The sequence below is a fragment of the Monocercomonoides exilis genome (assembly GCF_001643675.1).
Source record: "Monocercomonoides exilis strain PA203 chromosome Unknown scaffold43-869231, whole genome shotgun sequence".
Taxonomy (NCBI): Eukaryota; Preaxostyla; order Oxymonadida; family Polymastigidae; genus Monocercomonoides; species Monocercomonoides exilis.
The window spans coordinates 809,951-835,532 of record NW_027150588.1 but is presented as its reverse complement, the minus strand read 5'-3'; the positions used below and the strand labels follow the sequence as shown (position 1 = coordinate 835,532).

The 25,582-nt window shown below is 35.3% G+C and overlaps 6 protein-coding genes across 6 annotated transcripts; 3 read left to right on the top strand and 3 right to left on the bottom strand.

Annotated features, from left to right (window-relative positions):
- Positions 1–2: 2 nt before the first annotated feature.
- Positions 3–671, bottom strand: MONOS_14823 (uncharacterized protein; the record flags this gene model as incomplete). The annotated part of the gene is made up of 1 exon (XM_067867657.1): positions 3–671. The coding sequence occupies one exon, from the start codon at positions 669–671 to the stop codon at positions 3–5; it is 669 nt and encodes a 222-aa protein (XP_067722214.1).
- A 1,540-nt stretch (positions 672–2,211) lies between these two features.
- On the bottom strand, positions 2,212–3,381 carry MONOS_5921 (putative cathepsin B). Its single transcript, XM_067876112.1, has one exon. The coding sequence runs from the start codon at positions 3,356–3,358 to the stop codon at positions 2,438–2,440; it is 921 nt and encodes a 306-aa protein (XP_067722213.1). The 5' UTR covers positions 3,359–3,381; the 3' UTR covers positions 2,212–2,437.
- Positions 3,382–3,515: 134 nt separating this feature from the next.
- On the top strand, positions 3,516–14,678 carry MONOS_5920 (uncharacterized protein; the record flags this gene model as incomplete). The annotated part of the gene is made up of 11 exons (XM_067876111.1): positions 3,516–3,542; positions 3,596–3,670; positions 3,747–3,824; positions 3,916–4,215; positions 4,276–4,365; positions 4,453–4,542; positions 4,673–4,764; positions 4,908–5,001; positions 5,175–5,280; positions 5,536–6,941; positions 7,155–14,678. The coding sequence occupies 11 exons, from the start codon at positions 3,516–3,518 to the stop codon at positions 14,034–14,036; spliced, it is 9,240 nt and encodes a 3,079-aa protein (XP_067722212.1). The 3' UTR covers positions 14,037–14,678.
- Positions 14,679–15,255: 577 nt separating this feature from the next.
- On the top strand, positions 15,256–18,079 carry MONOS_5919 (putative protein YIPF1/2). Its single transcript, XM_067876109.1, has 8 exons — positions 15,256–15,364; positions 15,453–15,549; positions 15,706–16,034; positions 16,219–16,339; positions 16,490–16,588; positions 16,709–16,813; positions 17,101–17,195; positions 17,412–18,079. Exons 1-8 carry the CDS (start codon positions 15,282–15,284, stop codon positions 17,518–17,520), a joined length of 1,038 nt encoding a protein of 345 aa, XP_067722211.1. The 5' UTR covers positions 15,256–15,281; the 3' UTR covers positions 17,521–18,079.
- On the bottom strand, positions 17,833–19,544 carry MONOS_5918 (uncharacterized protein). Its single transcript, XM_067876108.1, has 3 exons — positions 19,317–19,544; positions 19,037–19,141; positions 17,833–18,883 (listed from the first exon to the last, which is right to left on the bottom strand). Exons 1-3 carry the CDS (start codon positions 19,524–19,526, stop codon positions 18,146–18,148), a joined length of 1,053 nt encoding a protein of 350 aa, XP_067722210.1. The 5' UTR covers positions 19,527–19,544; the 3' UTR covers positions 17,833–18,145.
- A 1,767-nt stretch (positions 19,545–21,311) lies between these two features.
- MONOS_5917 (uncharacterized protein) lies at positions 21,312–22,244 on the top strand (the record flags this gene model as incomplete). The annotated part of the gene is made up of 1 exon (XM_067876107.1): positions 21,312–22,244. The coding sequence occupies one exon, from the start codon at positions 21,312–21,314 to the stop codon at positions 22,242–22,244; it is 933 nt and encodes a 310-aa protein (XP_067722209.1).
- Between the last annotated feature and the right edge of the window lie 3,338 nt (positions 22,245–25,582).

Sequence of the window (25,582 nt, the reverse complement as noted above, 5' to 3'; positions counted from 1 at the left end):
AATTACAATGTTATCGGTTTTGTTGTTGTGCCAAAGCTTTTTGACTTCAGCAAGCTTCGAAGCATTCGCCTTTGAGTCAACTGTCTCAATTGTCTCAATTTTCTTTCATATTTTTGTTTCATTGTTTTCAATCGTTGCTCAATATAGAATTCTGTGTTTTCTTTGCACATGTGAATTCCATGTGTCTCAATGTTCGAAAGAGATAATTGCTTTGTTGAGTATTTTCTTTTTCGTTTCTTTCTGAGAGAATTATCTTCATCATTATCATCATCTTCTTCTTCGTCTTCCTTTTTCTCATCATCATCCTCCTCCTCCTCCTCATCTTTCTCCTCTTCATCATCTTCATCATCATCGTTGTCGCAAAAGTTTTCAAGGTTGGATGCATTTGTTGGATCATAACTTGAATCGTCATCCGTTGTTTCACTTTTTTCGTCAGTTTCATCAATTCTTTTGCGCTTTTGTTTTTTGCATATCATTTCTAAATTAGATGCATCGAACATTTCGATTGGTATTTCCTCTTTTTGCGTTATTTCCTTTTTCTTTTCATATAATTCTTTTCCTTTGTCTTTTTCTTCCTTTAAGAGTGAAGATATTCTGCCTTCACACTTCTCATATGTGTATATGAACGCCTGTAATTCTTTTGTGTTGATTTTGGAGAGGTCACTCATCATTTTCCGAAGATCATTCGAATTATTGAACCTATAAACATATGCATATATGTATTCTTTTTTTATTTGATATGTTCTTCCTCTTCTTGGTATGTGAGCTTTCACATGCGACCACATACATTCAATAGTTTGAGTGTGAATTTTTCTGTTTATTTTATTCACAAAGCTTGTTGAGTGGTTTACACTTTGAAGTTTGTAACCTTTTTTTTCTATAATGTTGTAAGCAGACCACATGTCTGAATTAACAGTTGCTGGTTTGTCTATGTTTCTTTCAATAAATTTCAAAAGTGACTGTTCATTTCTATTTGGAAGAAATTCAAGTTTGAGTTTCTGTTTCTGTCCTTCTGTTTTTCTTTCTATTGCACCCCAAAGCCATTGTTGTTCCTTCACTCTTCCCACATTATTTTTGCTTTTTGAAATAAGAGTTTCGTCCATTTCTATTGTTTTGTTGATGCCTATTTTGTCTGAGCAATTCAGTTCAAAATAGGCACAAATTCTTCTCATCAATTGATTGAATTTTATTATTGTTTTATTTGATAAATTTGTTTCTTTTATCGTTTCATTTATCTCATGCCGATACCAGTAATGGTACAACAAGCACATTGTAGAAAATGGTGATATTTTGTGTCCATTAAATATTGTTTTGTAATTCCAAAAATATTCCTTTTTGCATCTCATGCATCGAAATGAGTAATTGCTTTTAACATTTCTCCATTTTTTAAGTAACATGTTGACACCGCACTTATGACATTTAATATTTTTGTTCAAAATGCCATATTCTTCAAACAGTGAAAGGGAATACTCGTCGCTCCCTGATGAATTAATTAAAAACTGTGTAAATGTTGGAAATTTGCTCTTTTCTGATTCCTCTTGCATGGATTTGATGAGTATTCAAAAATTTTAAAAGTTCAAATTTTATTATTTAATTATGTTTTTGATCAAAAATGAAAAAATAAATTATGGGATTTTTGATCAATCATAAAAATCGAGTGAATTTTTATGATCGAATTTCGCAATTTCCCTCCTTGAATCGCTTAGTTAAATTATGCAGATTAACGCTATGATATTCAAATTTTGAAAAAATTCAAACTGAAAGTGGTACAATTTACACCTATGCCTTCTTGTGTTGTTATTCCATCATGTTGTTTATATTTTTCATGAACAATATTCAGTACATTTTCTTCACCCTCGAAATTCAGAAAACAAATCCTTGCATGAATTTCCTTTTCGTTCCAAGTTTGTCAGGAGAAATAACATCTGACAGCGCTATTAATTATTTTGGTCGTAATGTTTAACGCTTCTGATATCAAACAAACCTTCTGTGGAAAAGCATCAAGAGCAGCAAATATTTTTCCGAATAATGAATTGGCGTTTCTCACTTCAAATGTTAGTTTAACGCCTCGAAGTTTTTGTTCTCGTGTTTTTTTTGAAATTGTTGTATTTCACCAATTAACTTTGAATATTTTATCGCAAATCCTCACAATACTGTTTATCAATTAATCAGTTTGATCATTTTCAATTCTGCTTTCATTTTGAAAAAGTGTTCACCAACTTTAATACAATTTTCACTTTAAAAAAAAACATATTAATTCAAATATCGAATGAAATAATATTCTAAAATTTATAAAAAAAAATACTATTATTAAACTTTATGAAATTAATATTAAAAGATATCAAGGTTATTAAAAATACAGCAAAATAAAAATATTTCTCCTAAAATGGGTCATGTCCTCAAATAGAACTATTCATTCTATTCAATTAATTTATTCTTAGTTAATACGTGGCATTCCAGATACAATATTCGATTCAATACCGCATTCATTTCTTCCTCTTTTAATGAAAAATACCCCTTCCATCCCAAAATCTGTATTCCAAGAATTAACAACTTTCCAGTATTTTTCTCCATTTTCTTCTCCCCATCCAACAATTTTTATCGCATGAAGTCCAAGTTGCTTTCCAGATACATGATGGTATACTCCAGATTTATATGTCATAAAATCTTCATAAACTGTGAAAACTCCTGTAACGGGACCATTGTTCATGATTTCAGTTCTAATTGATTCTTCATTTGAACCGATGCGTGCTTGAGATTTGACATAATATTTTTCTTTATCAATTGGTACTTTTGTATTTGGATAGCATGTTCTGTTGCACTTTGGAGTTTTCCAATAATCGCATGGATGATGATGGCAAATTCCCATTTGATATGGAATGCATTCTTCAGTGGTTAATCCATTTTTCTGAATAAAAGAAAACGCAGTTGTTGGCCATCCTCCGAAACATCCATTGCAAGGCCCACATGAAACAAGATGCTGAGCTGAAAGCAAGGGCGTCATCGATCCATTTGAGTGAATGCAAAATCTGTCTTGAAGAGATTCGAAAGTTGACATTGCCCAACAACTGCCGCAATATCCTTGATCATAAACATGATCGATAGTTGTGCACTGAGGATATTCTTGTTGACAGTCATATTCAGAAGGAAGATCAACTCTTTTTTCATTTATTACTGGAATTAATGGAGATTCTTGGGGCATCTTTGCACCCATCAATCCGAGTATTTGAACTTTGCTCATTACCTCAAATCGCTTGTTGTGACCAGAAACCCAAGATACATCAGACCGTTTATTAACTTGCATTACAATATCGTCCCATTCGTGGGCAACACACAAAGAAAACAATACGAAAAACATTTTTTGCAATGTGTTAGATCTTAACCTTAATGTATTAATTGACAAATTAATTGTTATAGGATAAATTCATACTTATTGATAAAACAAATCTCTAGAAAGAAAAACTTAATGCATTATGAAAAAAAATTCATTTTTATATGGAATAAGATCAATTTTTATGACACTCCTTCCCTCGCCTCAAAAGGTTGATAAAAATAGCATTTATAGTATTTCATAACATAAAAATTCTTTTTACAGGGATACACTTTTTCACTTAAAACCGACATTATTTCAAATGAAGGGGTTCAATTATTAGAATTGGATGGGGTTATTGTGTGCAGGATATTTATCATAATTATTTATCAATATCATTTTGCAATTATATTATGTAAAATTATTGTGTTATGAGATTCTTGCAACCATTTCTGGATCATCAATTATTTTATATGAAATAAATAGAACAAAAAAGACACTTCAACTCTGCCAAGTGTGCAACTCTTAGCTATTTTATCAGTTGAAATGATATTTGTTTTTTATTTTCGTGAAATGTTTACCTTTATAAATATTTGCTTTTAAAGGAGGAACAATTAAAGTCGATTAAAGCTTTTAAAGGAAAATACCTTTTGACGGTTGAGAATCGAAGTAATCCACTTATAACCCAATGGAACATTGCTTCCAGAAGTGCTGCGTCGTCTTTTCATCCGCCCATTTCTTCAAAGATAAAATCTATTTCTGTGGATTGTGAAACACATTTTTTATATGCTCTTTCCGAAAGAGAAAAAAATCAAAAAGACCAAACCATCTTTTGTTTTAAATTTAACGACGAAATTTGTGAACGTGCTTTGTTAACATGTAAGATTTTACTGAATATTTCTCAGGTTTTCAGAGTGTTCATCCCCGTTCAGATAACTTGTCAAAATTTCTTTTCAAAAATTTAGGACTTTATATGCTGCAACCCAACGAATTCATCTATTTTTATGACAACAGGTCCTGAAGGAGTGTTGTTTTGGGAACAGTTGGATGACCAGGTTTGATTATGTTAGAATAGCAAATCTTGAATCATTTTCCATCAAATTTTTGAAAATTTTTTCTCCCAAAATGTATCCAATTTGCAGGTGACTGAGATGCGCATCGAAGACGATTTATCGCCACTATTAAGTCATGGGCCGTTCACGCAGTCGTCTTTTTTCAGTAATGGTGAAATGGTATTCTTAACTTCCATTTAAAAATAATTAAGCAATTTTAATAATATCTTTTTTCCTCTTCATCTTTCATGATTTTTTTAACTTTTCTACCATCTTTTTAAATAATCATTCTTGGATGTCATTTTTTTAGGCTTTGTCAGGAACAACTTCTGGCCATTGTGTCATATGGAAGAAGTGTTCTGAACAGAATTGTATTAAATGGAAAGCTGTGAGCGTTGTTAGGTAAAATTTCTCTCTCTCTTTTTTTTTATTTCAGTAAATTTTGCATTTTTCCTTTCTTTTTTGAATTCGTTCTGAAATAAAAAATTGAAAAATTTATAATTTCTGCTTGTGAATAATCAACAACCTGACGCTCATTGCCAAAGGCTTCATCTTTTCTCCATTAACTCAATTTTGATCCATTCTCATTTCATCATCATTGGCGGCAGCGATGGAGTGCTGAAGATTTTTGATTGTGGAGTTTGATTTCTCAATGATTTATTCTTTTAATACCATTTTGAAAATTTAAATATTTATTTATTTTTATTTATTTATTTTCTTTCTCTTTTTTTGCTGTTTATTCAATATATATTTCATTCCTCAATTGTGATATTTCACATATTTCCTATCCTTTTCCTACTTCTTCATTTCAGTTTCATTTGCTGTCTTTGTTGGAAGATGTAAGCAAAGCGCCTTTGACTTCGTTGTCTGTTTTGCCATATTCTGTTTCTGTCCCTTCTGCCATTCATTCAACTCCTTGTTTGCTTTTTTTTAAAATTATCTTTCCTCAACATATTTTTTGTTTATTCAAACATTCATTTTTGAACATATCTTTGCTTTCGACTTCTTGTTCTGTCTTTCTCCAACATTTTTTGAAACCAAATGATTTGATGATATTCATTTCATGTGTTCATTTTTCTATCACATTTATTTCTCTCCTTGTTTTCAACATTTTCTTTTTTTGTATTATTCTTAACAATTTTTATTTTATTTTATTTATTCTCCCCTTTTTAGCTTTTCGGGAGCCTCTATTTCAGTTCCCTCACATTGCATGTGGATGGGCAGACGGAAAAGTAGCTCTGTTTCCTTCTTTTGATCTTCCTCTCCTTTCTTCTGCACTTTCAGTCAAACATCAGCCTCATTGCCTGTCTCATACACCTTTTGTGCCTCCGCCTTTGAGCTTTCTGACTTCAAGGATGAATGCTCATACAAATAGATTCCTTTCTTCTTCTTCTTCACCTTCTTCTTCTTCTTCTCCTTCTTCTCCTCCTTTTTCTTCTTCAACATCTCCTTCTTTTTCGGGTTCTATTTCTCCTGCTCCATTTCCTTCATCGTCTTCATCACCATCCTTATCACCTCCTTCTATTTCTCCTTTTCCTCCTCCTCCTTCTTCTTCCTCGTCTTCACCATCATCTCCAATGAAATACATTCAAACAGATTTGTCAGTTGCTTCCAATCAACAGCACACAAATCATTCTTCTCAAATTCCAATCGAATCAAACGAACAGAAAGAAGACTTTAAACAACAACATTTTCAATTGTTTCCTTCTTATTTCACAGAAAACAAGGAAGGAAATCTGTTTTCATCAACTTTGTTATCGAATTCTACGCAGTCTTCTTTTGATTCATCTTCCTCCTCTTCTTTTTTGTCTTCATCATTGCTTACGACATCATCATCATCAACATCTTCTTCTTCTTCTTCCATTTCTTCTTCTTCCTCTTCGTCACCACAATTGTCTCATTCATTGGATATTCAAAAAGATTCTGCTGTTCTTTCTGAAAGTCATCCTCAAATGGATTCCTCAAATTATCTGCCTTCTTCTTCATCTTCTTCTTTATCATCATCATCATCGCTATCATCATCGTCTTCTTCTTCTTCTGTCTCTTCTTCTTCCTCTTCTTCCTCTTCTTCCTTGTCTGATTTATCTCTTTCATCTGACTCCTATTTATCTTTATCTTCTGCTCCTTCTGCAAATCATTCTTCTTCATTTCCAAATGAAATGGAGTTTTTGAATGACTTTTCTTCTTCTTCTTCTTCTTCATTCACATCTCCTCTTCCTTCGCTCAACAAGATTTCTAACAGTTCTTTCTCTTCTCTTCCTTCTTTCTCTCTTCAACTTGGTTTTTCTTCAGAAAAAGCGTTTTCTGCTGATTTGTCTGCTGAATCAGAGTTTTCTTCACCTCAAATGGAATCAATCATCTCTTCTTCAATCACTTCTTCACAGGAAAATCAAGAAAACAATGAAATGAATGAAAAGAATGAGAATATCGAAGAAAAAGAAAGAAAAGATGAAGAAATCAAAGAAGGTATCGATAATAAGAAAGACATGAATTTTCCTTCAACATTTTCAGAAATAAAAGATGTTTTTGATTTGCCAACGATCTCTCAAAACTCAGAGATTATTCATGACACTCATCAAGTGTGTTATTAGAAATGCCACTTTTTTTTTGAAATTTCTTTCTTTTCATCTTTCAATTATTTTGTTTATATTCATGGATAATGCTGTTCATCAGATGAAAAAATGAATTTTTTATTCTTTTATTTATTGCTCATTCTGTTTGACTTTTTATATATTTTTTTCATTCTTTTTTCTTTTCCATTTTTCTTCTATTTTCCCCCTATGATCTATCAGAATGATGATTCTAGCAACAAAGAAAAAATTTCTTCTTTTCCACTCATAAATACTCACTCACAACAAGATCATTCATCTCTTTCTTCTCATTCTGCATTGCCTGCTCCATCAACTATGCCTTTGCTTTCACATTCTCCTTCTCTTTCTTCTTCTTCATCTTTTTCTTCTTCCTCCTCTTCTTCTATGCTTTCTGCTATTGAATCAGAAGCATTACCTTCTGAATCATCGCATAAACCTTCTTCTTCTTCTTCTATTTCTTCTTCTTCTTCTTCTTCTTCTTCTTCTTCTTCTTCTTCTTCTTCTTCTTCTTCTTCTTCTTCTTCCTCTTCGCTTGAAGATCAACATGAAAACGAGCAATTATCTTCAAAAAGAGACATTTCCACACAAAATGAGTTGATCAAACAAGATGAATGCAAAAAGGAGATTGAAACAGAAAAGAATGAAGCAAAACAACATCAACAACATTCTTCTGATCAATTTGAATCATCCGAAAGAGAAAAAGAAAAAGAAAAAGAAGCAGAAGAAAGAGAAGAAAGAGAAAACGAAAGAGAAAGAAGAGAAGAGAAAGAAAGAGAAGAAGAAGACTTATCATCTTCTCTGTCTGCTTCACATCTTCCATTGCTTGACAAAAGTGAGGCAGATGAAATATTCCTCCGCAAATCGAATCTGTCGATGCAGTCAGCCACACGCAAAGCAATCACATTTCCTGCCTCTTTGTTGACTTCTCCTTTGCCTATTGCATCTTCTTCCTTCTCTTCTTCATCTTCTTCATCTTCATCTTCTCCTTCATCATCATCATCATCATCATCATCGTCATCTTCTTCTTCTTCGTCTTCCTCTTCTTCTCCATCACTCTCTTCCTCCTCTTCCTCCTCTTTTTCCCCTTCTTCCTCATTCAAATGGAGCCTTCAATCAAATTCTCATCTTTTGCATTCAAAATCTCAGCCACTCAGCGAAACTGCCAATGTTTCCAGCGATTTCTTCAGCAAACCCCGAAAATCATCATTTTTTGAGCAGCTTTTTGAGAATGCTGTTTATATTTCAGTCGCAACAGATACAAACAACACGCAAAAGACGCCTTCGAATGGCTCTTCTTTGAACAGCAGCTTTGCCAATCTTCCAAACAGAGTGAATGCTCTTCTTCCTCTTTCAGTCACAAACAGCCTCATTCAGATGACTCAGATGAATCAGATGAATGATCATGAAACAGGAAATACAACAAGTACACAAGAAATGGAGACTTCTAATTCTTCTGCTTCTGCTTCTTCTTCCCCTCTTTTATCATCACCCTCTTCCTCTTCCTCTTCTTCTCCTTCTCCTTCTCAGCCAACAGATTCGCCTCCCTCTCATCCACTCTATCTGAACATATCCACTCCAAATGGCAGATGCGAAGAAAGAACAAAACAACAGCAGTTTTCATTCATCGACAATTCAGGCGTTTCTCATTCACTTTCTTTCACCTCTTCCACCACCTCCTCCTCTTCCTCTTCCTCTTCTCACTCTCACTCGATGTTTCCATCTCGTTCAATCGAATATCTTTCTTTTTTGTCTTCCTCTTCCTCCTCCTCTTCTTCTTTTCCTGATGCAAAATTAGCTTTTCATTCGATTTTCCTTTTTTCATTCAAACATCTTTCACCCGAAAACAAGAATTCTGCTGAATGTTTCCTCAACCTTCTCTTCAACTTCCTCAATGCAACTGCTTCTGATCCTTCTCTTTCTTCTTCTGCTTCTTCTTCCTCTTCTTTCCCGTTTTCTGCTTTTTTGAGCAACATTCTTTCTTCAAAATCTTCTTCTGACGATGCAAATACAAAAGAAATAACAACACCAACATCTTCTCCTTCATCATCATCATCATCTTCTTCTTCTTCTTCATCTCCAACATCATCATCGGATTCATCTTCTGCTTCTTCTTCTGCATCTGCCTCTTCAACCTCACAAACTTCATCTTCGTCTTCATCTTCATCACCTTCTTCTTCTCCTTCTCCTACGCCTTCTTCTTCTTCTTCTTCATTTTCTTCTTCAGATTCTCCTTTGATTTCTCTTCTTCAATCGGACAACATAATCGTTCAGGACTTTCCTGATTGTTCTCTTTCTTCTTTCTCTCTTTCTCCTTCTTCTCATCTTTCTTCTCATTCAATCAGCTCTTCAAATAAAACAGATAGTTTAGAATCTTCTTCTCCTTCTCTTTCATCTTCTTCATCACCCTCTTTTCAATCTCCTTATCCTTCTCCTTCTTTTTCTTCTCCTATTTCATCATCATCATCATCTTCTTCTTCTTCTCCATCTTCTCCTCCTCCTCCAATGTCTTCTGTTGATCATCTTTTCTGTTCTCTTTTTGCTGCCTCTGCAAAAAGCCCTCAAACATTTGCTGATCTTTTCATCTCTCAAAACACACAAAAAGACAAACACAATGCAAAATATCAGAACACAAGAAAACAAGATATTTCTGATTATATTGCATACAGATGCATCAACAAACAGGTTCTTATTCCTTCTTCTTCTTCTTCTTCTTCTTTTCCTCCTCCTCCTCTTTCTTCTTCTATTTCTCCCTCATCATCATCATCATCATCATCAACTCCTTCTTCTTCTTCAGAACTAACCACTCTTTTGTCTTCCTCTCTCTCTTCTTCTCCTCCTCCAAACATGTTCCTCTTCAATTCCTATCTCATTTCTGTTCTTTCAAACATTCGTTCTCTTCTTCTTTCTCCTTCTTGTTCTGAATTGTCTTCTGATTATGTCACCTTCTTCTTCGTCATCTGCTGTGCAAACATCGCCAGACACGCAAATTCTCAGAACGGAGATGTGTTTTTGGTGATTATCAAGAAAAGATCTTCTTCTTCTTCTTCTTCAGATAAAGAGAAAAGAGGAAAGAGAGGAGAAGAGAAGGAGGAAGAAAAGAAGAATGGAGAAAGAGAAAGAGAAAGAGAAATAAAAGAAAGAGAAGGAATAACAGAGCATTTGGAGATGATTGAGAAGATGGCAATCGGAAGAGGAGGAAATGTTCAGATGCAAAAGACAACCAAAAGCAATGGCCTTCTTCCGACTCCAAATTCATCTTCATCAAAACAGATGCGTCTAAACAAAACTTGGTCAACTTATTCTTCTCCTCAAAATAGCACAAACAATGTTAACAAGGAAAATAAGGAGAATAAGGAGAATGATGTTAATAATAATACAAATGGAGAAGTTGATGAACAGAATACACATCCAGTGAAGACAGATTCTCTTCTGCCTCTTCCAACTTCTGCCATTCAACACTCAAATCAAAACAGCAATGCAACAACACAATTATCTTCAGATGTTTCATCACCTTCTTCTTATTCCTCTCCTTCCTCTTCTCCTTCTCCTTCTCCTTCATCATCATCTTCTTCATCTTCTTCATCTTCTTCTCTATCTGCTTCTGTTTTGTTGCCTTCACTTTGCATTCCACCTCAAAAGACAACTCCAACTTTGCCACATAAATCACTCATACAAACAACATCACCGAAATCTTCATCTTCCTCCTCCTCCTCTTCTTCTTCTTCACCCTCTTCTTCCTCTTCTTCCTTCTCTTCTTCTTCTTCCTCTTCTTCAGCTGCCTTCTATTACAGTCCAAAGGGCTCCTTCTCTTCTCTCAAGGAAGAACATCCAGTGACATCACAGCAGACTCCACATGAAACAACAACATTGCCAACAAATTCAGCATTTGCTCCTTCTTCTTCATCTGCTTCTCTTTCAAATGCAAACTTATCTTCTTCTTCTTCCTCTTCCTCCTCTTCCTCTTCCTTTTCTTCTGATCCAAATAATATTCCTTCTTTTTCTTCTGGCTCATCTTTTTATCTTCCAACAGCCCAATCCAATCAATTTCAAAGCAATCAAAGAAGTTTCGCTTTCTCTTCTTCTTCTTTTCCTTCTTCTTCTTCTGAATTCCAAAGTGATTTTTCAAGAACAACAATTCCGATGCAAATTATGCCCATTCAACAAAATGGACAGAACATGAGCAATCTTCCTGGGCATTTCAACAGCTTTGCTCAAACAATGCCATTAATGTCTCAATATCCTTCTTATTTGCATTACTCTTCTGTTTCTTCTTCTTCTTCTCCTTCTTCTTCTTCTGCCCTTCCTCCTCCACCTCCTCCTTATAATTCTTTCTCTTCTTCTCTTTCATCAACAGCCCCTCAGTTTGTTCCTTCTGATCAAACAACTCAATTTATGCCTATCCATTCTTCTTCATCTGGCTATCTTCCCTTTTCTCCTTCAAGAAATATTCCTCTTTCTCTTTCTCTTTCATCATCATCTTCTTCATTGTCATCCTCTTTATCTTCTTCCTCTTCCTCTTCCTCTTCTTCTTCAATGAAGAAGCCATCAAACTCCCCCATCACCCTCACCCTCAAAACTCCTTCTGTTTCCCCTGCCCATCCATCTCTCTCTTTGCAAGGCAGTCAAATTGTCCCCATTCCATTGTATTCGAAGAACAAATCAATTGTCGTGTCAAATGAGCCTATCCAGTTTACAATGCCACTCCATTCAAACACTGTCGAACTCCCTGCCATTATGCCTGCCAGACAAAACTCGAAGGAAAAACAGAAAGAACAAAAAGAGCAAAAAGATCAGAAATTTGATTTTGCTTCTTTTGCTGCTTCATTTGCTGCTTCTTTCTCTTCTTCTTCTTCTTCGAATTCTTCATCGAATTCTTCTTCTTTCAAGAAAAATGACTCATCAAATACAAAAACAGGGAGAGAAGCAATAAAAGCACTTGTTTATCTGCCAAAGAAAGAGAGCCAACAGACTCAACAACTTGTGCATTCTTCTTCTTCTTCCTCTCCTTCCTCTTCCTCTTCCTCTTCTTCTTCTTCATTTTCTCCTTCTTCTTCATCTTCATCGAAGATACAAATATCTTCAAACACAAACATCTCTGTTTCTGAAAAGGCAAAAGGAAACCAGCAAAACACTCAGCCACAAAACAAGGCAAATCAGAGGCAGAATTCAGAAAAGAAGAATTTCTATTCTTCTCTCACTGCTCACAAATACTCTTCTTCTTCTTCTTCTTCTGCTGCTGCTCAAAATGCTCAACTTTCATCAACAGTTCCTTCATCTTCCTCTTCATCTTCTTCTAATAATGTTCACCCAAAACAACATGCAAACAAAGCAGAATATAAACAAAACGCAAAAATGGTATATTCTTCTCAAAAGAACACAGAATATTCAACTTCAAACAATTCTCAAAAGAATTCATCATCATCATCATCTTCTTCTTCTTCTTCTTCGATTCCTGTTGAGAAAACACCTCTGCTTCAATTGTCATCATCTTCCTCATCTTCATTGTCTTCTTTGAATCAAAAGCCTCTTTTTCAATCTTCTCTTTCATTGAAAAATTCATCTGACTCTTCTCCAAACACTCTTAATGAATCGGAAAATGTTCATACTGAATCAGAAACACAATCAATTGAAGCAAATCTTTCTTCTCCTTTTCCTTCTTCTTCCTCAAAAAGCATTTCTGACACATCTGAAAATATCTCTTCAGACAGAAAAATTCAATCGTCACAGCCAAAAGATGAATTAACAGAAGATTCTCAGAAAGAAACATCATCGCCTTCATCGAATGCTCCATCAAACATTCAGTCAAATATTCAATTAAACATTCCATCAGATGACCAACAATTCAGTTCATCAGTTGTTCAGTCAACACCTCTTCCCTTCCACGAAACAGACAAAACTTCTGCTCATTTTGCAACATCATCGCTGCCTTCAAGCTTTAATGCTTCATCGGATTCTTCTTCTTCTTCTTCTTCTTCTTCTTCTTCTTCTTCCTCCTCTGCTCAGAAGACAACCAATTCAAAAGATCCACATTCGCCGCCTCTTCCAACAATGTTGATGTCTTCTCTGTTTAACAAGAACAGAAGCAGAAGCAGAAAGAACAAAGACAAAAATGCGTATTTTTCTGTTTTGGACACACAAGAAGAGCTTTTGGACGATGAACAACACATGTTTGATTCACAAGAACAAGACGAATCATCTTCATCATCATCTTCTTCTTCTTCATTTTCTTCTTCTTCTCTTTCTCCGAGGCAGCTGGGCATCTTCAAGAGACTTTCTCAAACAACATTTGGAACAGAGCCTGAGCTTTCTGATCCAAATTCTCAGTCTCAAGAGCTTCTCCTTCAAATGCTTTTGGCAGAGTCGCCTCGTTTGAATGGAATTGGAGACACTCAAATGAATGACCCTGCTTGTCAGCAAGCACACTATCGATTGCCTTTCACTCAAACGGGTTCTATTCAACTGGGAATGAATTTGTCATCATCATCATCAGAAGAAGATGATGAAGAGAAAGAAAAAGAGAAAGAAAAAGAGAAAGATGAAGAAGAAGAATTCTCTTCTTCTATTTCAAACTATGTTCATCCTTTCTCTCCTTCTGCTCGTCCTTTTTCGTCTTCTGTCTTTCCCAACTCAAATGCAGCTCAATTTTCCAGCCAAACAAGAACAGACAACTCGCTTTTTTCGCTTGCTCGTCTGTCTGCTTCTGATTCCCACCCAACAAACAATGCAATTCCTCTTCTATCTCCTCATCTTTCTCCTCATCTTTCTTTAACATCGGGTCTTCAGCCTGTTTTGTCTGACGATTTCCAATCGCCAAGGGCATATTCTGATGCAATGTCTTATGCTCCGATGGCTCCTTCTCCAACTTCAGGCAGCAGCCTGTCAAATGCAGGGGATGATCTTTCTCCTCGTTCTGCTGCTCTTCAGATGGCAGACTCTGATTTGGCGTCTTTTCAGTTTTCTTCTTCGCCCCCACTCCACTCATTGGCATATTCTTCATTTTCTATTCTCCCATCTGAAGCTGATTTTGGCTACGAACAGTTCAAAACGGTTCCTTTGCTCACTTTTTCGCCAAAGGAGAAATAAAAATTAATATTCAATCGAAAAGAAGTTGGTTGAACTGAGTGGATGATTCTCTTTATTTCGTTATTTGTTTTTTAAATTTTAAATTTTATTTTTATTTTAATTTTTATTTTTTTTATTCGATTTTTTGAAAATATTAATTATTTTTAATTTTTATTTGAAAATTTGGTTTTTAATAATAATTACATCGTTCACTTTAATTCAGTTATCCTGTTATTTTGATATTGTATTCCAAAATATTAATTTTTTTGTTTTTATTTCTGAAATGCTCCACAACCAGACCTTTCTTATTTGTCTTGTCTTTATTTTGCTATTTTTCTTTCAAATCTTTATTTCTTTACTTTTTCTTTTATTTTTTCTATTTTTTAACCTCTTTCTCTTTCTCTTTCTCTTTCTCTTTCTCTTTCTCTTTCTTTCTTTCCATCTTTCTTTCTCCTGATATTTCAGAATAGCTGAAAATACATTGTGTTCTGTGTATTTATTTTATTTTTGACTCTTCCTTCAGAATTGGTTTTAATGCTTGTTTATTCGAAAAAACATTGAATGTCGTTGCAATGTCTGAAATATGTTGGATGATAGCTGTTTTTTGGTGTTGAATTAACTTTTTCTTTATTTATGTCAACAAAGCTTCGTCCAGTTCATATGTATAGCGAGCAGTTTTTATTTATTTAGGAGTGGAATTTTTTATAGAATTGCTTTTGAAGTGCTGCAATTTATTTCATTCGATATATTTCGCCTTTGAACATTTAACGTAGTTCTTAATTTAATCAAATAAAAGAAGTTTATTGAAAAAGTTATTTAAAAAAAATGTTGTTAAAATTTTGTGTTTCCTTCATTTTGATTTAACATTTATTATTTTCCCTTTCTATTCTTGTTATCCAAAGATGAATATAATTATTGTTTCTGTTTATTTCGAAATTTTCCTATTTTTCTCCTTAATTGAAAGGAATTTTAAAAAAACGATTTATCTTAATGCTTTGTGCATATTTTTGCATTGCATTATGAGTTGTTTATTTCCTTATTTGTTATTATTAATATTTCTAACAAAGTTATTTTTTTTTTACTTATTTTCAAACTTGTTTTAATCTTTCATGATATATTTGACTCTCAATGAGCAATGCACTTGTCTACCTTTGCAATTTTATTTCTTTATTAATTGTTTTTGCTACATAGAATTCAGTTTCTCACTAAATGAATTATGATCATCAAATAAATAACTTCTTTTTTTAAATCAATAATCGATAATCTATGATTAACGGAGAAACAGGGGATATATCAAATGCATTTGCTCAGCCCGATGTGCAACTCGCAGAATCTGGGGCACAAAATGAGTATGCTTTGATCCATGATTCTCAAGGTGGACTTTTACCACATTTTATTGTTTCTCTCTTTTTTTGCATCATTTGCAATGCCTACCAGTGATGACAAGCCACTGATATTTTTCGAAGAAAGCGTTGGAGGGGCAAATAGCCCGAAAGGCGAAGCCAGCGGGAGGACAGAGGCTGAAATGGAAGAAGTTTGCCAAATATTTCACTTCATTTCTTTTGTTTTTGCTTTTGACGAATGGAGAGCGTCATCGTCACCACTGCTATTTTTTTGTTTTTGTTTCTTTTTTTCTTTTACGAGAGTGTTTGTCATTTTTCCCGTTTGTGAATAAAACTATTTATAACAGACCTCAGAGCCATTGATTTCAACCAGCGCGAGCAGCTCAAGCGCACAAGAAATGGAGCTTGGTGGAGCAGAGCAGCCCGTGATGCAGACTGGAGGAGCGGGAGGAGAAGGCGGAAGTGCAAACGAGCCAGTTGCATCAGACAATGAGAGCGGGATGATTGTGGATGGGGCGAAGGAACGGGACTTCTCTGTGAGGAGTCTGGTGAAGAAGGAGTTCTGGATGTATTATTTCGATGTGGACACGGTGGATGTGTGGCGGCGAGTTGCGAAGGGGCTGTGCTGCTTCCGACCGCTGGTGTACAACGAGGCAACCATCACAAAGCCTGACTTGTCTGCTATTTCTTGTTTTGATTTTGTCTCCTTTTTTAAAATTCATTTTTTCTTCATCATTTGTTTTTTTATCCCCGCTCTTCAAACCGCTTTCTTCTTCATCTTCTGCTTTCATTGTTTTTATGCAACAAACGACAACACTTTTGGGGTGCATGAATATGGAAATGCTGCTGTTTGGGTGAAGATACGGGCCAGTGTGGATCACAACGACGCTGATATTGTTCGTGGGGATATTCTCGAACGTGGCGCTGTGGGCGGACGGAGTGTTTGGGAAGGACGGCGGGAAGCAGTTTTCGTGGAACTTTGTGTGTGGTTGGGGTGGAGGCTTTTGGGGTGACTGAGCAACATGTTTTTTGGTAAATCTCTTTTTATTCTCTTTAATTGAAGTTTGATGAATTTTGTATTGTACTTCATTTGCCATGTATTGTTTGTGTATGTTTTTGCGGGATGTGCAGCTGACGATCTGTGCTGGGGCGTTTTATGGGTTTATGGTGCTTGTGCCGCTGGGGCTGGGGCTGCTGTGCCATTTTTTCCGGAAGACAAAAATTGGACAGGTGTGTGCCTCTGCTCATTCATTGCACATCTTTTCAAATGGCTAATATTTTTTATCTCTCCTATTCCTTTTTATTTTTATTTTTATTTGTGTTTGTGTTTGTGTGTGCGTGTGTGAGCAGGGGTGTGCAAACATTGTGTCGGTTGAGGCGCTGCCATTTTTCAGGCTGTTGATGACGATCGAAGCGATTTACGGATATTCGCTCACGCCACTGTTTGCTTCGTTGGTATGAATGGGAGAGAATTTGTGTGCAAAAGAGCGAGAGAGAAGGGAAAGGAAGAGAGGAGAAATTGTGCAACCGAAGTGGGAGCGAATGAATGAAGAAAGTTTTTTTTCCTTCACTTTTTATTTGTCTTTCAGTTTTCTTGTTTGAGCGAGAAAAATGAGCGAGACACATGAATCTTTGCTCGTCTATTTGTTTGTCATTGCGTTTAACTTCATTTTCCTTTTTTTGTAATGTGTATTTTATGCCATTTGCATTTGCAATTTAAATCGTGGCTGTTGTGGCGAAAGGCACTGGCACCGATACCAGTAAAGGCTGTGCGGTGGACGATGATTGGATTGGGGCTGGCCTATTCGTATGTGACAACCACAGTGAACTTGAAGCCGTATGCTTTTGTTGATTGCTCGGAATTTAATCTTTGATCAATCATTTTCATTTGTTTAATATTTTTCTGTTTATTTTTTCGCTTTCTTTTTACATATGGTTTCTAAAATGTTGCTTCTTGCACCTGTTTCTTCTTTTCTTTTCTTCTTTTCTTTTCTATTTTCCTTTTTGCTCATATTGTTGCGATTACTGGTGTTTCTGCTATTTTCGTGTGCAGAATTGCGGACTGCTGCCTCCCTCTGAATTGGATATTTGTGAACTGGATAGCGCTGTTTGTGCTGCATTCGATCCTTTTTGTGCCGCTGTTCTTCTGTCTGCACCACTGAAGATTGCACACCTCTGCAGGAACAGAAAACAGACACTGTGACACGCACACATTTACTCACACTCACTTTCACACTCTGACAATGGCCTCAACAAGAGCTGGGTGCAAATGCTGAAGATAAGGTGGAGGCAAAGCAGATAATCACTTCATTTGTGCCTCTGCCTTCTTTGACTCCTTCGGGTTATTTTGGGTTGCTTATTCCATTTCATTTTCTGGGAATTTGTGTTTTGGGATATGTTTTTGTTGAGAAAGCTTGGATAAATGGATTTTATTGTTTGGCAATTGTTTTGATAAAAAAAGAAGAAAAAAATCAGTTTTGCCTTTGATTTTTTTTAATCATTCATATTGGTTAAGAGGAATAAATGCTTGTTGGCTCGAACAAAATTCGTGGTTGAATGTGTCTTCTTGCGCCAAACACAAATCAACGCAAGCAACCAGACAAATAACAAGCTCAAAAAATGAACATCTTTTTCCGTTTCAAATTGTCACTTTCTGCAAACATTCTCACAAAAAATAAAAGAAAAGAATGAAGCAAACGAAGCAAATACAACTCAAAAAAAGAGAAATAAACGAATAAAATATCTATCTAAACAACAACAAAGACTTTAAAGACTGCACAGCGAAAGTCATCTAACAACATTCATTTCATGTGGAGAAAGAATTTCACGAAACCAACTTTCCCCTACACATGTTCGTTGATGCTGCCCTGTAATATCAACTCCAAGTGGCATAACAGCAACTCTATCCGCTTTGCGTTCTTTCAGCAATTGGTCCTTTCTCATATTTTCTCTGCTCGCAATGCTCTGCTGTAATCCTTGTTCGGCGTCGCAAATAACGAATTTCTTTTTTTCCCTGCAAACCCCCTTATGCTTATCTAACAAATGAGAAGGACAAAATGCTCCGCAAAAAGGACATTTTGTTATATCTTCTTTTCTTTCTTTGTTTGAAGAAGATGAATCAACAATTGCTCCGATCAAGCTCCCACCCTCATATTTCTTCTTCATGTCAGACATCGTCACCAACGATGCGCAGCGTGCTATAACCAATGCAGATATCTTTCCTTCTCCAGCCTTTTGTTCTATTTCCTTTTGAGTCAAAATGTGTCTTGCCGCTGCAACCACATCATTCATTGCAACACCACCAAAATTGTGGTTCAACATATGCAACACTACATCCACAGCCCAGCATTGCTCTTCTTCTTTAACTTTCTCCTCTGCCAATCGTATGCATTTTTCGCCTTCCACAACAGCTCCTAACTTTCGAAACAGCGAAGATCCAGCAAATGCCTCGCTTGCTGCTTTATTCTGAGCAACCAACGTAAGCAGCTGTGTTCGCGCTGCCTTTGATGCTTTTTCAGGACCCGTCTGTAACCATCCCAGAGCATTCAGATCCGCACATTCATGAGACAGACAATTCGAATGCGCACAGCAAAAACAAAAGAAAATTCGCGAAAAAGAAAGGAAGAAACAAATAAACAGTGAAAAGTCCGAATCTTAACGCACGTACAGAAAGTATACCTCAGCTATCACACAAAGTGATTCCACAAGCAGAGCCATGCTGCTTTCAGAAGGACATTCACATCCCGTCAGCCCCAGCAGGCACACAAGCCCAGTTCCGAGTCTCTGAATCCCCCCAAAAACATCAATGCAAACAAAGATGAAAAATAAAATCAACAAAATAAAATGGCTCAAATAGAATTTCAACGCTCCTTTCTCAAATCTCCTCAAAATAACATCAAAAAAATAACAAAAAGTGACTTGTTTTCTTTCGGACAAAAGCAACATCTTCTTTGCACACCTTCACTTCGTTGTCCATCGACTCTGCAGCCAGCATTGCAATTGTCTTTACACCATTTTCTTCCACAATTGCCTTTGCCAGAGAACTGTCGGCCACTGCTGCGCAAAACAACCCCCGAAGCAGCTCAATTTTGTTCTCACTTTCACATCGTTTCAATTCTCCGATAATTACCTTTATGTTTTCCACTTTTATCTTTCCTTCTCCTCCCATCTAATTTTTTGATCGATAAAAACCCAATTTTATTTCCATATTGTCTAAATATTCGAAATTTGATCAGCATTCTTTCATTAAAAATGGAGAAAATAAAAAATTTGATAAAATTTGAATGATTGAATAAGATTAAAATAAAAATATATGATAAAAACACTCATATATGGAATTGAATTAAATACATCTGTCAAAAATAAATCAAAATTGTTCATGACAGTTCAGTTCAACTGAGAATAAATTTGTCAACTGAAAGTCAGAAACATAAATGAAGAATATGCCTGTAGGATACATTATTGAAACCAATTTTTATAATTCGAAAAGTTCATTTGTAAAAGTTTTTGAAGATATTTTTGAAACTAACATATTGTTTATTTTTTTTTTTTTTAACTTTTTTTGATATTCAAGCCTTTTCATTAAGGATTGGAAGACCCATGGAGAAATAACCTTGTAAGGTTCATAAGATGAATTTTGAATTGGTTTTTTAATTCAAATAAACTAGGCTTATTCAAATGAACTCATGTTTATTCGAATAGATTAGGTATATCTGAATAAGCCGAGTTCATTAAAGATAGACTGAGTTCATTTGAGTTTCGAAAATTAAGATAAAAAACAAATATTTAAATTACAAAATTTGTTGATTGCAAAAACATACATATATTATTTGTATATTGTTAATGTTGTTTTAATAACGATTTTTGTTGTTTTCGTAAAATTTTTTCAAAGATCGAAAGGATAAAAATATTTATTAACTGAAAAAAATTTTTTTGCACCAACAAACGATTTAAAATATATCTACATTACATCCGTTGATTGTTACACCTTCTAATTATGTAATCGACATGTTTTAACAGTTTTAAAAATTGATGAAAAGAAGAATTCCATGAATTATGAAATGAAAAGAAACATTTTATTTGCGCAAAATAAGTGAATTGAAATTATTCAGAATTATAAAATGGATTGCATCAATACATACATAAACAACTTGCTTTTGAACTTGAGTTGATTCGAAAACATTAAAGGACTTGAGAAAATCATCGGTTAATATTTGAAATTGATTAGATTTTTTGAAAAAGATTAAAAAACTAATCAGTCTTTATAATTTCATTGAATACTGAACGAAGTTTTATCGTCTTTCTCTTGCTATTTGTCTGCATTTCTCGAGCAGACATTCCTTGTTGCATCATCTCCTGCCTGTATGAAACATGCAAATTATCGAGCTGATTATTCAAATTCATCCAAGCCGAAGAAAGCATCCTCATTGAACCGATGTGCAAAAGCATTGTGTCTGCTGGAGCAGGGCAAATTGCAAGACGAGTCACAGAAATTAAATGAAGGCGATAGTTTAACAGTACAACTCAAATGCTGCACACTCAATTCGCTTCTCCAAAACATTCCTTCTGAAACTTCCTTATCAGCTACATTGGTAGCGAGCTTTGCAGCGTGTCTGTGCAAAACACATCGATGAAGAACTGTGGAAGCAGCCAGAGCGAGAGCGGTCAAGGAATGATCACGAAATCGAACAAAGAAGGATTTTTCAAATGTCGTTTTTTGGCTGTCTTTGAATACTTCTGCTCAGCGACCGTAAGAGGAGGAGCAATATTTCTGGATTGCTCATCAATCGCATGCGACAGTCCTTTGCCGTTCCTCTTGGAAAACACAACTTTCATGAGCAACAAGGCGCTCCCAGGACGAGACCTGTATGTGAAATGCGCGAATGTGAAAACTTAAATAGGCGCCAAGTTGTTTGAGCTCGATTTCAGAGCACCGTTTGTCCGAGAGTTTGCAATGTGGGGATGCACAGCACCCGACTATGCGGAAGAGAAAAATCTGCTGCTGCTTGTGGTTGTGTATCAGAGCGAGAAGATATTTGCATCTTCATCAGCCGGTGAAGCGTCTGATTCACTCCAATGCGGAGCTATAAGTGCGCCCTGCTATTCCTTGAATGTTGCGCTGCCTCACATCATTCCTTCAGTTTACAGCAATTTGCTCATCGACAAAAGCGCTATTGTGTCAGGAGAAGCAAGCGCTATCGATGTCTCAATCAAGTCTCTGAATCCGGAAGGTGTTAGAGGGAATATTGTGCTGAACTTTATCATCAGAAGCAAGAGGAGCAGTCTCGTTTCGTGCTCTTCGAGGGTGAAAATGGAATCTCTTTCGTTTTTGTTTGGAAGCGCTTTTTCTTCTTCTCATTCCAGCTTGTTATTACTTGCTGATGGCAGCTTGTCTATTGCAGATACAGCATTTGCTCAAGAAGATTGGAGCAAAAACTGTGAAATGAAACTGAATTGCTCCATCAATCTCGTGGAGAATGGGAGGCTGCTGATCAACGAATGCACTTTTGCTTCCCTTTGTCTCAGTTCTTCATGCGTAGCAGCAAGAGGTGGACAAAATTGTTTGTTAATGGACCTGAACATTTCTGATGTGAATTGTGGAGAGTTATTTGATTTCCGTAATCTGGCAAACCTCTCCATGCAGCAGATGCTTATTTTCAAGTGTATATTTGATCGATCCGCTCTCATCCTTCGCAATTACAAAGATTCACAACTTCATAACATTCATATGAAAGGCACTAAGAGCGGATCAAACGTGATTGTGCTTTCTTCAGATGGTTCAGGAGGCAATTCAAACATCCAATGCTGTCATTCGGAATTCGATGCCATATCCGTGCTGTCTGATTCTTTGCTTTCTGTTGAATGTGGAGATGCGAATGTTGAGTGAATTTCTTGGCCATTTCGAACACGAAGCTCAGTGAAGGATGCGCAGTGAGTGTGGCATCAAATGTGTCGACATTCCAGCTGAAGCAGTGATCGCTCTTAAACATTTCCCAAGGTTCACTTGACGTATGATGCTTGGCTGCTTCATCTTCGTCTTTGTTGCTGGAGTTGAAGAACTGCTCAAATTAAAAGTGTGCTACACCACCTGAAAAAGGGAGCATTGCAGCGTTTGCAGATTTGACGGATGTTAACTTATCTTCATGTTCATTTGATGGAGCAACAAGCGCACCAGAGTTGAGAGCGAGTGATGATCGATCAGAAGAGCTGTGCAAGTGGATTGGATCAATGGTTGATCTTCAGAATTGCTCGTGAAGAATAATAGACACGAGTGTTGCCAATTCATCGAAAGAAAGGCCGTCTATGTGAGGCACAAGCATCTCCGCGCAATTTGGATTATCTGTCAACAACAGCCCAAATGCAGCAGGCTATCCATCCATAAGGAACTACATCACCTGCTCAGACAATGAACTGCTGAACATTCAGAGTCTGAAAGGTGGGGATGGCTTTCTTCAGAACTTCGACGTGAATTGCGGACGATGATTACACCTTCGAAGGCTTGGCCTGAGAAAGAGAATCAGTGCTTTTCATTCCACAGCTGGCTTCAGTGAAGTCTCGCCTGCAAGGCAGTACCCTTGCCGTTGATCTTACTGGATCCTTGCTCCTGCCCTGTGGCTTGGCTCTCCAGGTTGACTTATTCGATCGAATGATTCACAAGCTCCAGGTGTATCCGCATCTGTTAGAAGAGTTTGCAGGTGAAATAGAGATTCATGCAGCCATTCCAGCATCAATTGTTTCAATGCATCTGAGAAAACAGAAATATCTGTTAAGATTCTGTTTGGAAAGATTGATTCTCTTTCATGAACGGAGTCATTCATCCTGAAAAACAGAACTGAATCTGAGCAAAAGGGAGATGAAAAACTTGTTGAAAGTGGAAAAGAAGGAAAATCTTATTGGTTGTTGATTGTGATTGTGCTTGATGCAATTCTTTTGATTGTTATCATTGTTTCAATAATATTTGCTGTTCGTTGGAGGAAAGCATAGAATGAAGCAGAAGATATGAAAGAGATTGAAAATGACAACATCAGAAAAGATCCAAAGGCATTTGGAATGGTGACAATGGTGACATTGTTAGAAGAGCAGTGGAGGAGAGAACAGAAAAAGAGGAAGAGAAGATAAATGAAGAGCGGCCTTTAAAACAATTCTATAAATGAAAATGAAATATATTTATTCAACAGAGAAAGTGGAAAAGATGAAAGCTGCATCAACTTGTCAACTCGACTGAGCGCATCAGAAATATATGCTTTGTTTGTTGTTGAATTCTACGCGAACATCGAAAGAAACAAATTTTTGTTTTTGATATTGAATTACACAGAGATCAAATGAAAAACCAAAAAAGTTGGAATGGAATAGAATAATGATAACAAAATGATATTTGCATTCATTTCTCTCTCTTTTTGTTAAATAAAATCTTTTTTAAACACATATCAAAGATAGATTAAGAATACAGAAAAATCTCTATTTTTAATGGTTTTTCAATTTTTTTTTTTTTTTTTTTTGTTGATAAAAAATAGATATAACGTAAAAATATCTTAATAAGTGTTCACAGTTTTTTCATAAATTATTAATTAAAGTGTATCGCACTTTATTCAAGTGTCACTTCACTCATTTAAAATAACATAGCTTCATTCAAGAAAAACTCAGTTCATGCAAGAAAGTTGAATTTATTCAAATAGAAATATTCTATTTACAATTCATCTATAAAGAACAATAAAAGAAGTGTAGCTTCAAGTTTATTCAACTGGAAAAGCTTTGTTAATCAAAATAAGTACAAGGTTTGAAAATTTTCAAGAAAAAGGATAGTTCTATTTTGAAATGTTTATTTAAGTCTTTAAGCATCCACGTTTGAAGCAAGAATACATGAAGAAAATTACACTCGAATCTCTGTACAACAATTTGTCTATCACAAATGGATGATTTTTTTTTTAATTTCTTTTTGTTTAACATTCAAATAAATAAATAAATAAATAAAAATAAAATAAAATAAAAATAAAAATGAAAAATAAATAAATTAATTAATTAATAAAAGATATTTAAAAAAATGTGGAACTCCAAAAAAGGATTGGAATCGAAATTTCTTATGTCCAAATTGCTAAGACTGCATTACATGTGGAGTCATGGGGAGAAAAAATTACGTCACAATAGCAGACCTCAAATGTGATCTGTTGAAAATACAACATATTTCTGCATGACTGAAACAATTTCATTTTCATGGCAAACTTCAATTTATTGACACTTCAGCTTAAACCAAATTATAATTGATAAATCAAGATCTGGAAAAACAGTTTGTTGCAATGGTCTGTTAATTCAACATTTCTTTCATGAAAGCTTCATCGAAAAAAATGAACTAATTTGTTGAGTCATTAAAAAGATGTGTTCATGAGAATCCAAATGTTTCACCGAAAAATATTTTCCCATATTTGACAAGAAGGAAAATATCCCAGATGATTATCAAAGAGAAAACCATTTCAGAAAAGGTGAAACAAAAAAGGATTTCTAACACAAGTCTCAGCATAATGATTGATGGAGCTTTTGTTGGAAACAAGCACTTCACTTTTGACACAGTTGTCCCAATATCATTGAAGGCTTCACCTTTCTTCTGGGGATTGTACGAGCAATGTTTCTCAACGGAGGAGTTTTATAACCTGCTTCAACATTTGTCTCAAGAATTCTCCACTTTCAATTCTTTTGTGAGAAGTTACTGCACAGATGGATTCGCTCCTCAATTAAAAGCAATTCATCAAATTTCCAAAGAATGCTCAAACAAAAAGTTATTTGATAATAAATGGGTGATTATAATCGAAATCATAACTTTTTTTGGAATGTTTGTTTAATAAAGGTTTCATAACTTTTCAGAGGAATTATTCATTCATAAGAAAATAGTGAGTGAGTTGAAAACAAAAATAATGTTAAAGAGTTTATTCAAGAAATAATAATCTTTGAAAGAAATTTTTGTTCTCTGTGTTCATTAATCAATATTCAAAGCAAAATTTCAAACAGAAATTTTTGAACGGAAAAATTTGTTTTCAAAAATAATCACCCAAATGTTTTCCTGTTGCTCCAGAATTCATTTATTGTTGCAACCATCTTGTCAAATTGGTCATATCCACATCTTTCACTAAAGTTCCTTTTTTGAATGATTTAAAAATGAAATTGCAGGAATTTTCTCAAAAGTCCCATTGCAAAATCTACAGATCTTTGCTTAGAAAGTCCGTTCCTTTCTTT

Excerpts from the sequence above, each read along its gene's own strand:
- MONOS_5919 (XM_067876109.1), top strand. The coding sequence starts at position 15,282 with ATGATTAACGGAGAAACAGGGGATATATCAAATGCATTTGCTCAGCCC. Across the intron at positions 16,035-16,218 it reads ACCATCACAAAGCCTGACTT|ATACGGGCCAGTGTGGATCA; the intron begins GTCTGCTATTTC and ends GTTTGGGTGAAG. Across the intron at positions 16,340-16,489 it reads AGCAGTTTTCGTGGAACTTT|CTGACGATCTGTGCTGGGGC; the intron begins GTGTGTGGTTGG and ends CGGGATGTGCAG.
- MONOS_5921 (XM_067876112.1), bottom strand. The coding sequence starts at position 3,358 with ATGTTTTTCGTATTGTTTTCTTTGTGTGTTGCCCACGAATGGGACGAT.
- MONOS_5918 (XM_067876108.1), bottom strand. The coding sequence starts at position 19,526 with ATGGGAGGAGAAGGAAAGATAAAAGTGGAAAACATAAAGGTAATTATC. Across the intron at positions 19,142-19,316 it reads CGATGGACAACGAAGTGAAG|AGACTCGGAACTGGGCTTGT; the intron begins GTGTGCAAAGAA and ends GGGGGGATTCAG. Across the intron at positions 18,884-19,036 it reads CACTTTGTGTGATAGCTGAG|ACGGGTCCTGAAAAAGCATC; the intron begins GTATACTTTCTG and ends GGATGGTTACAG.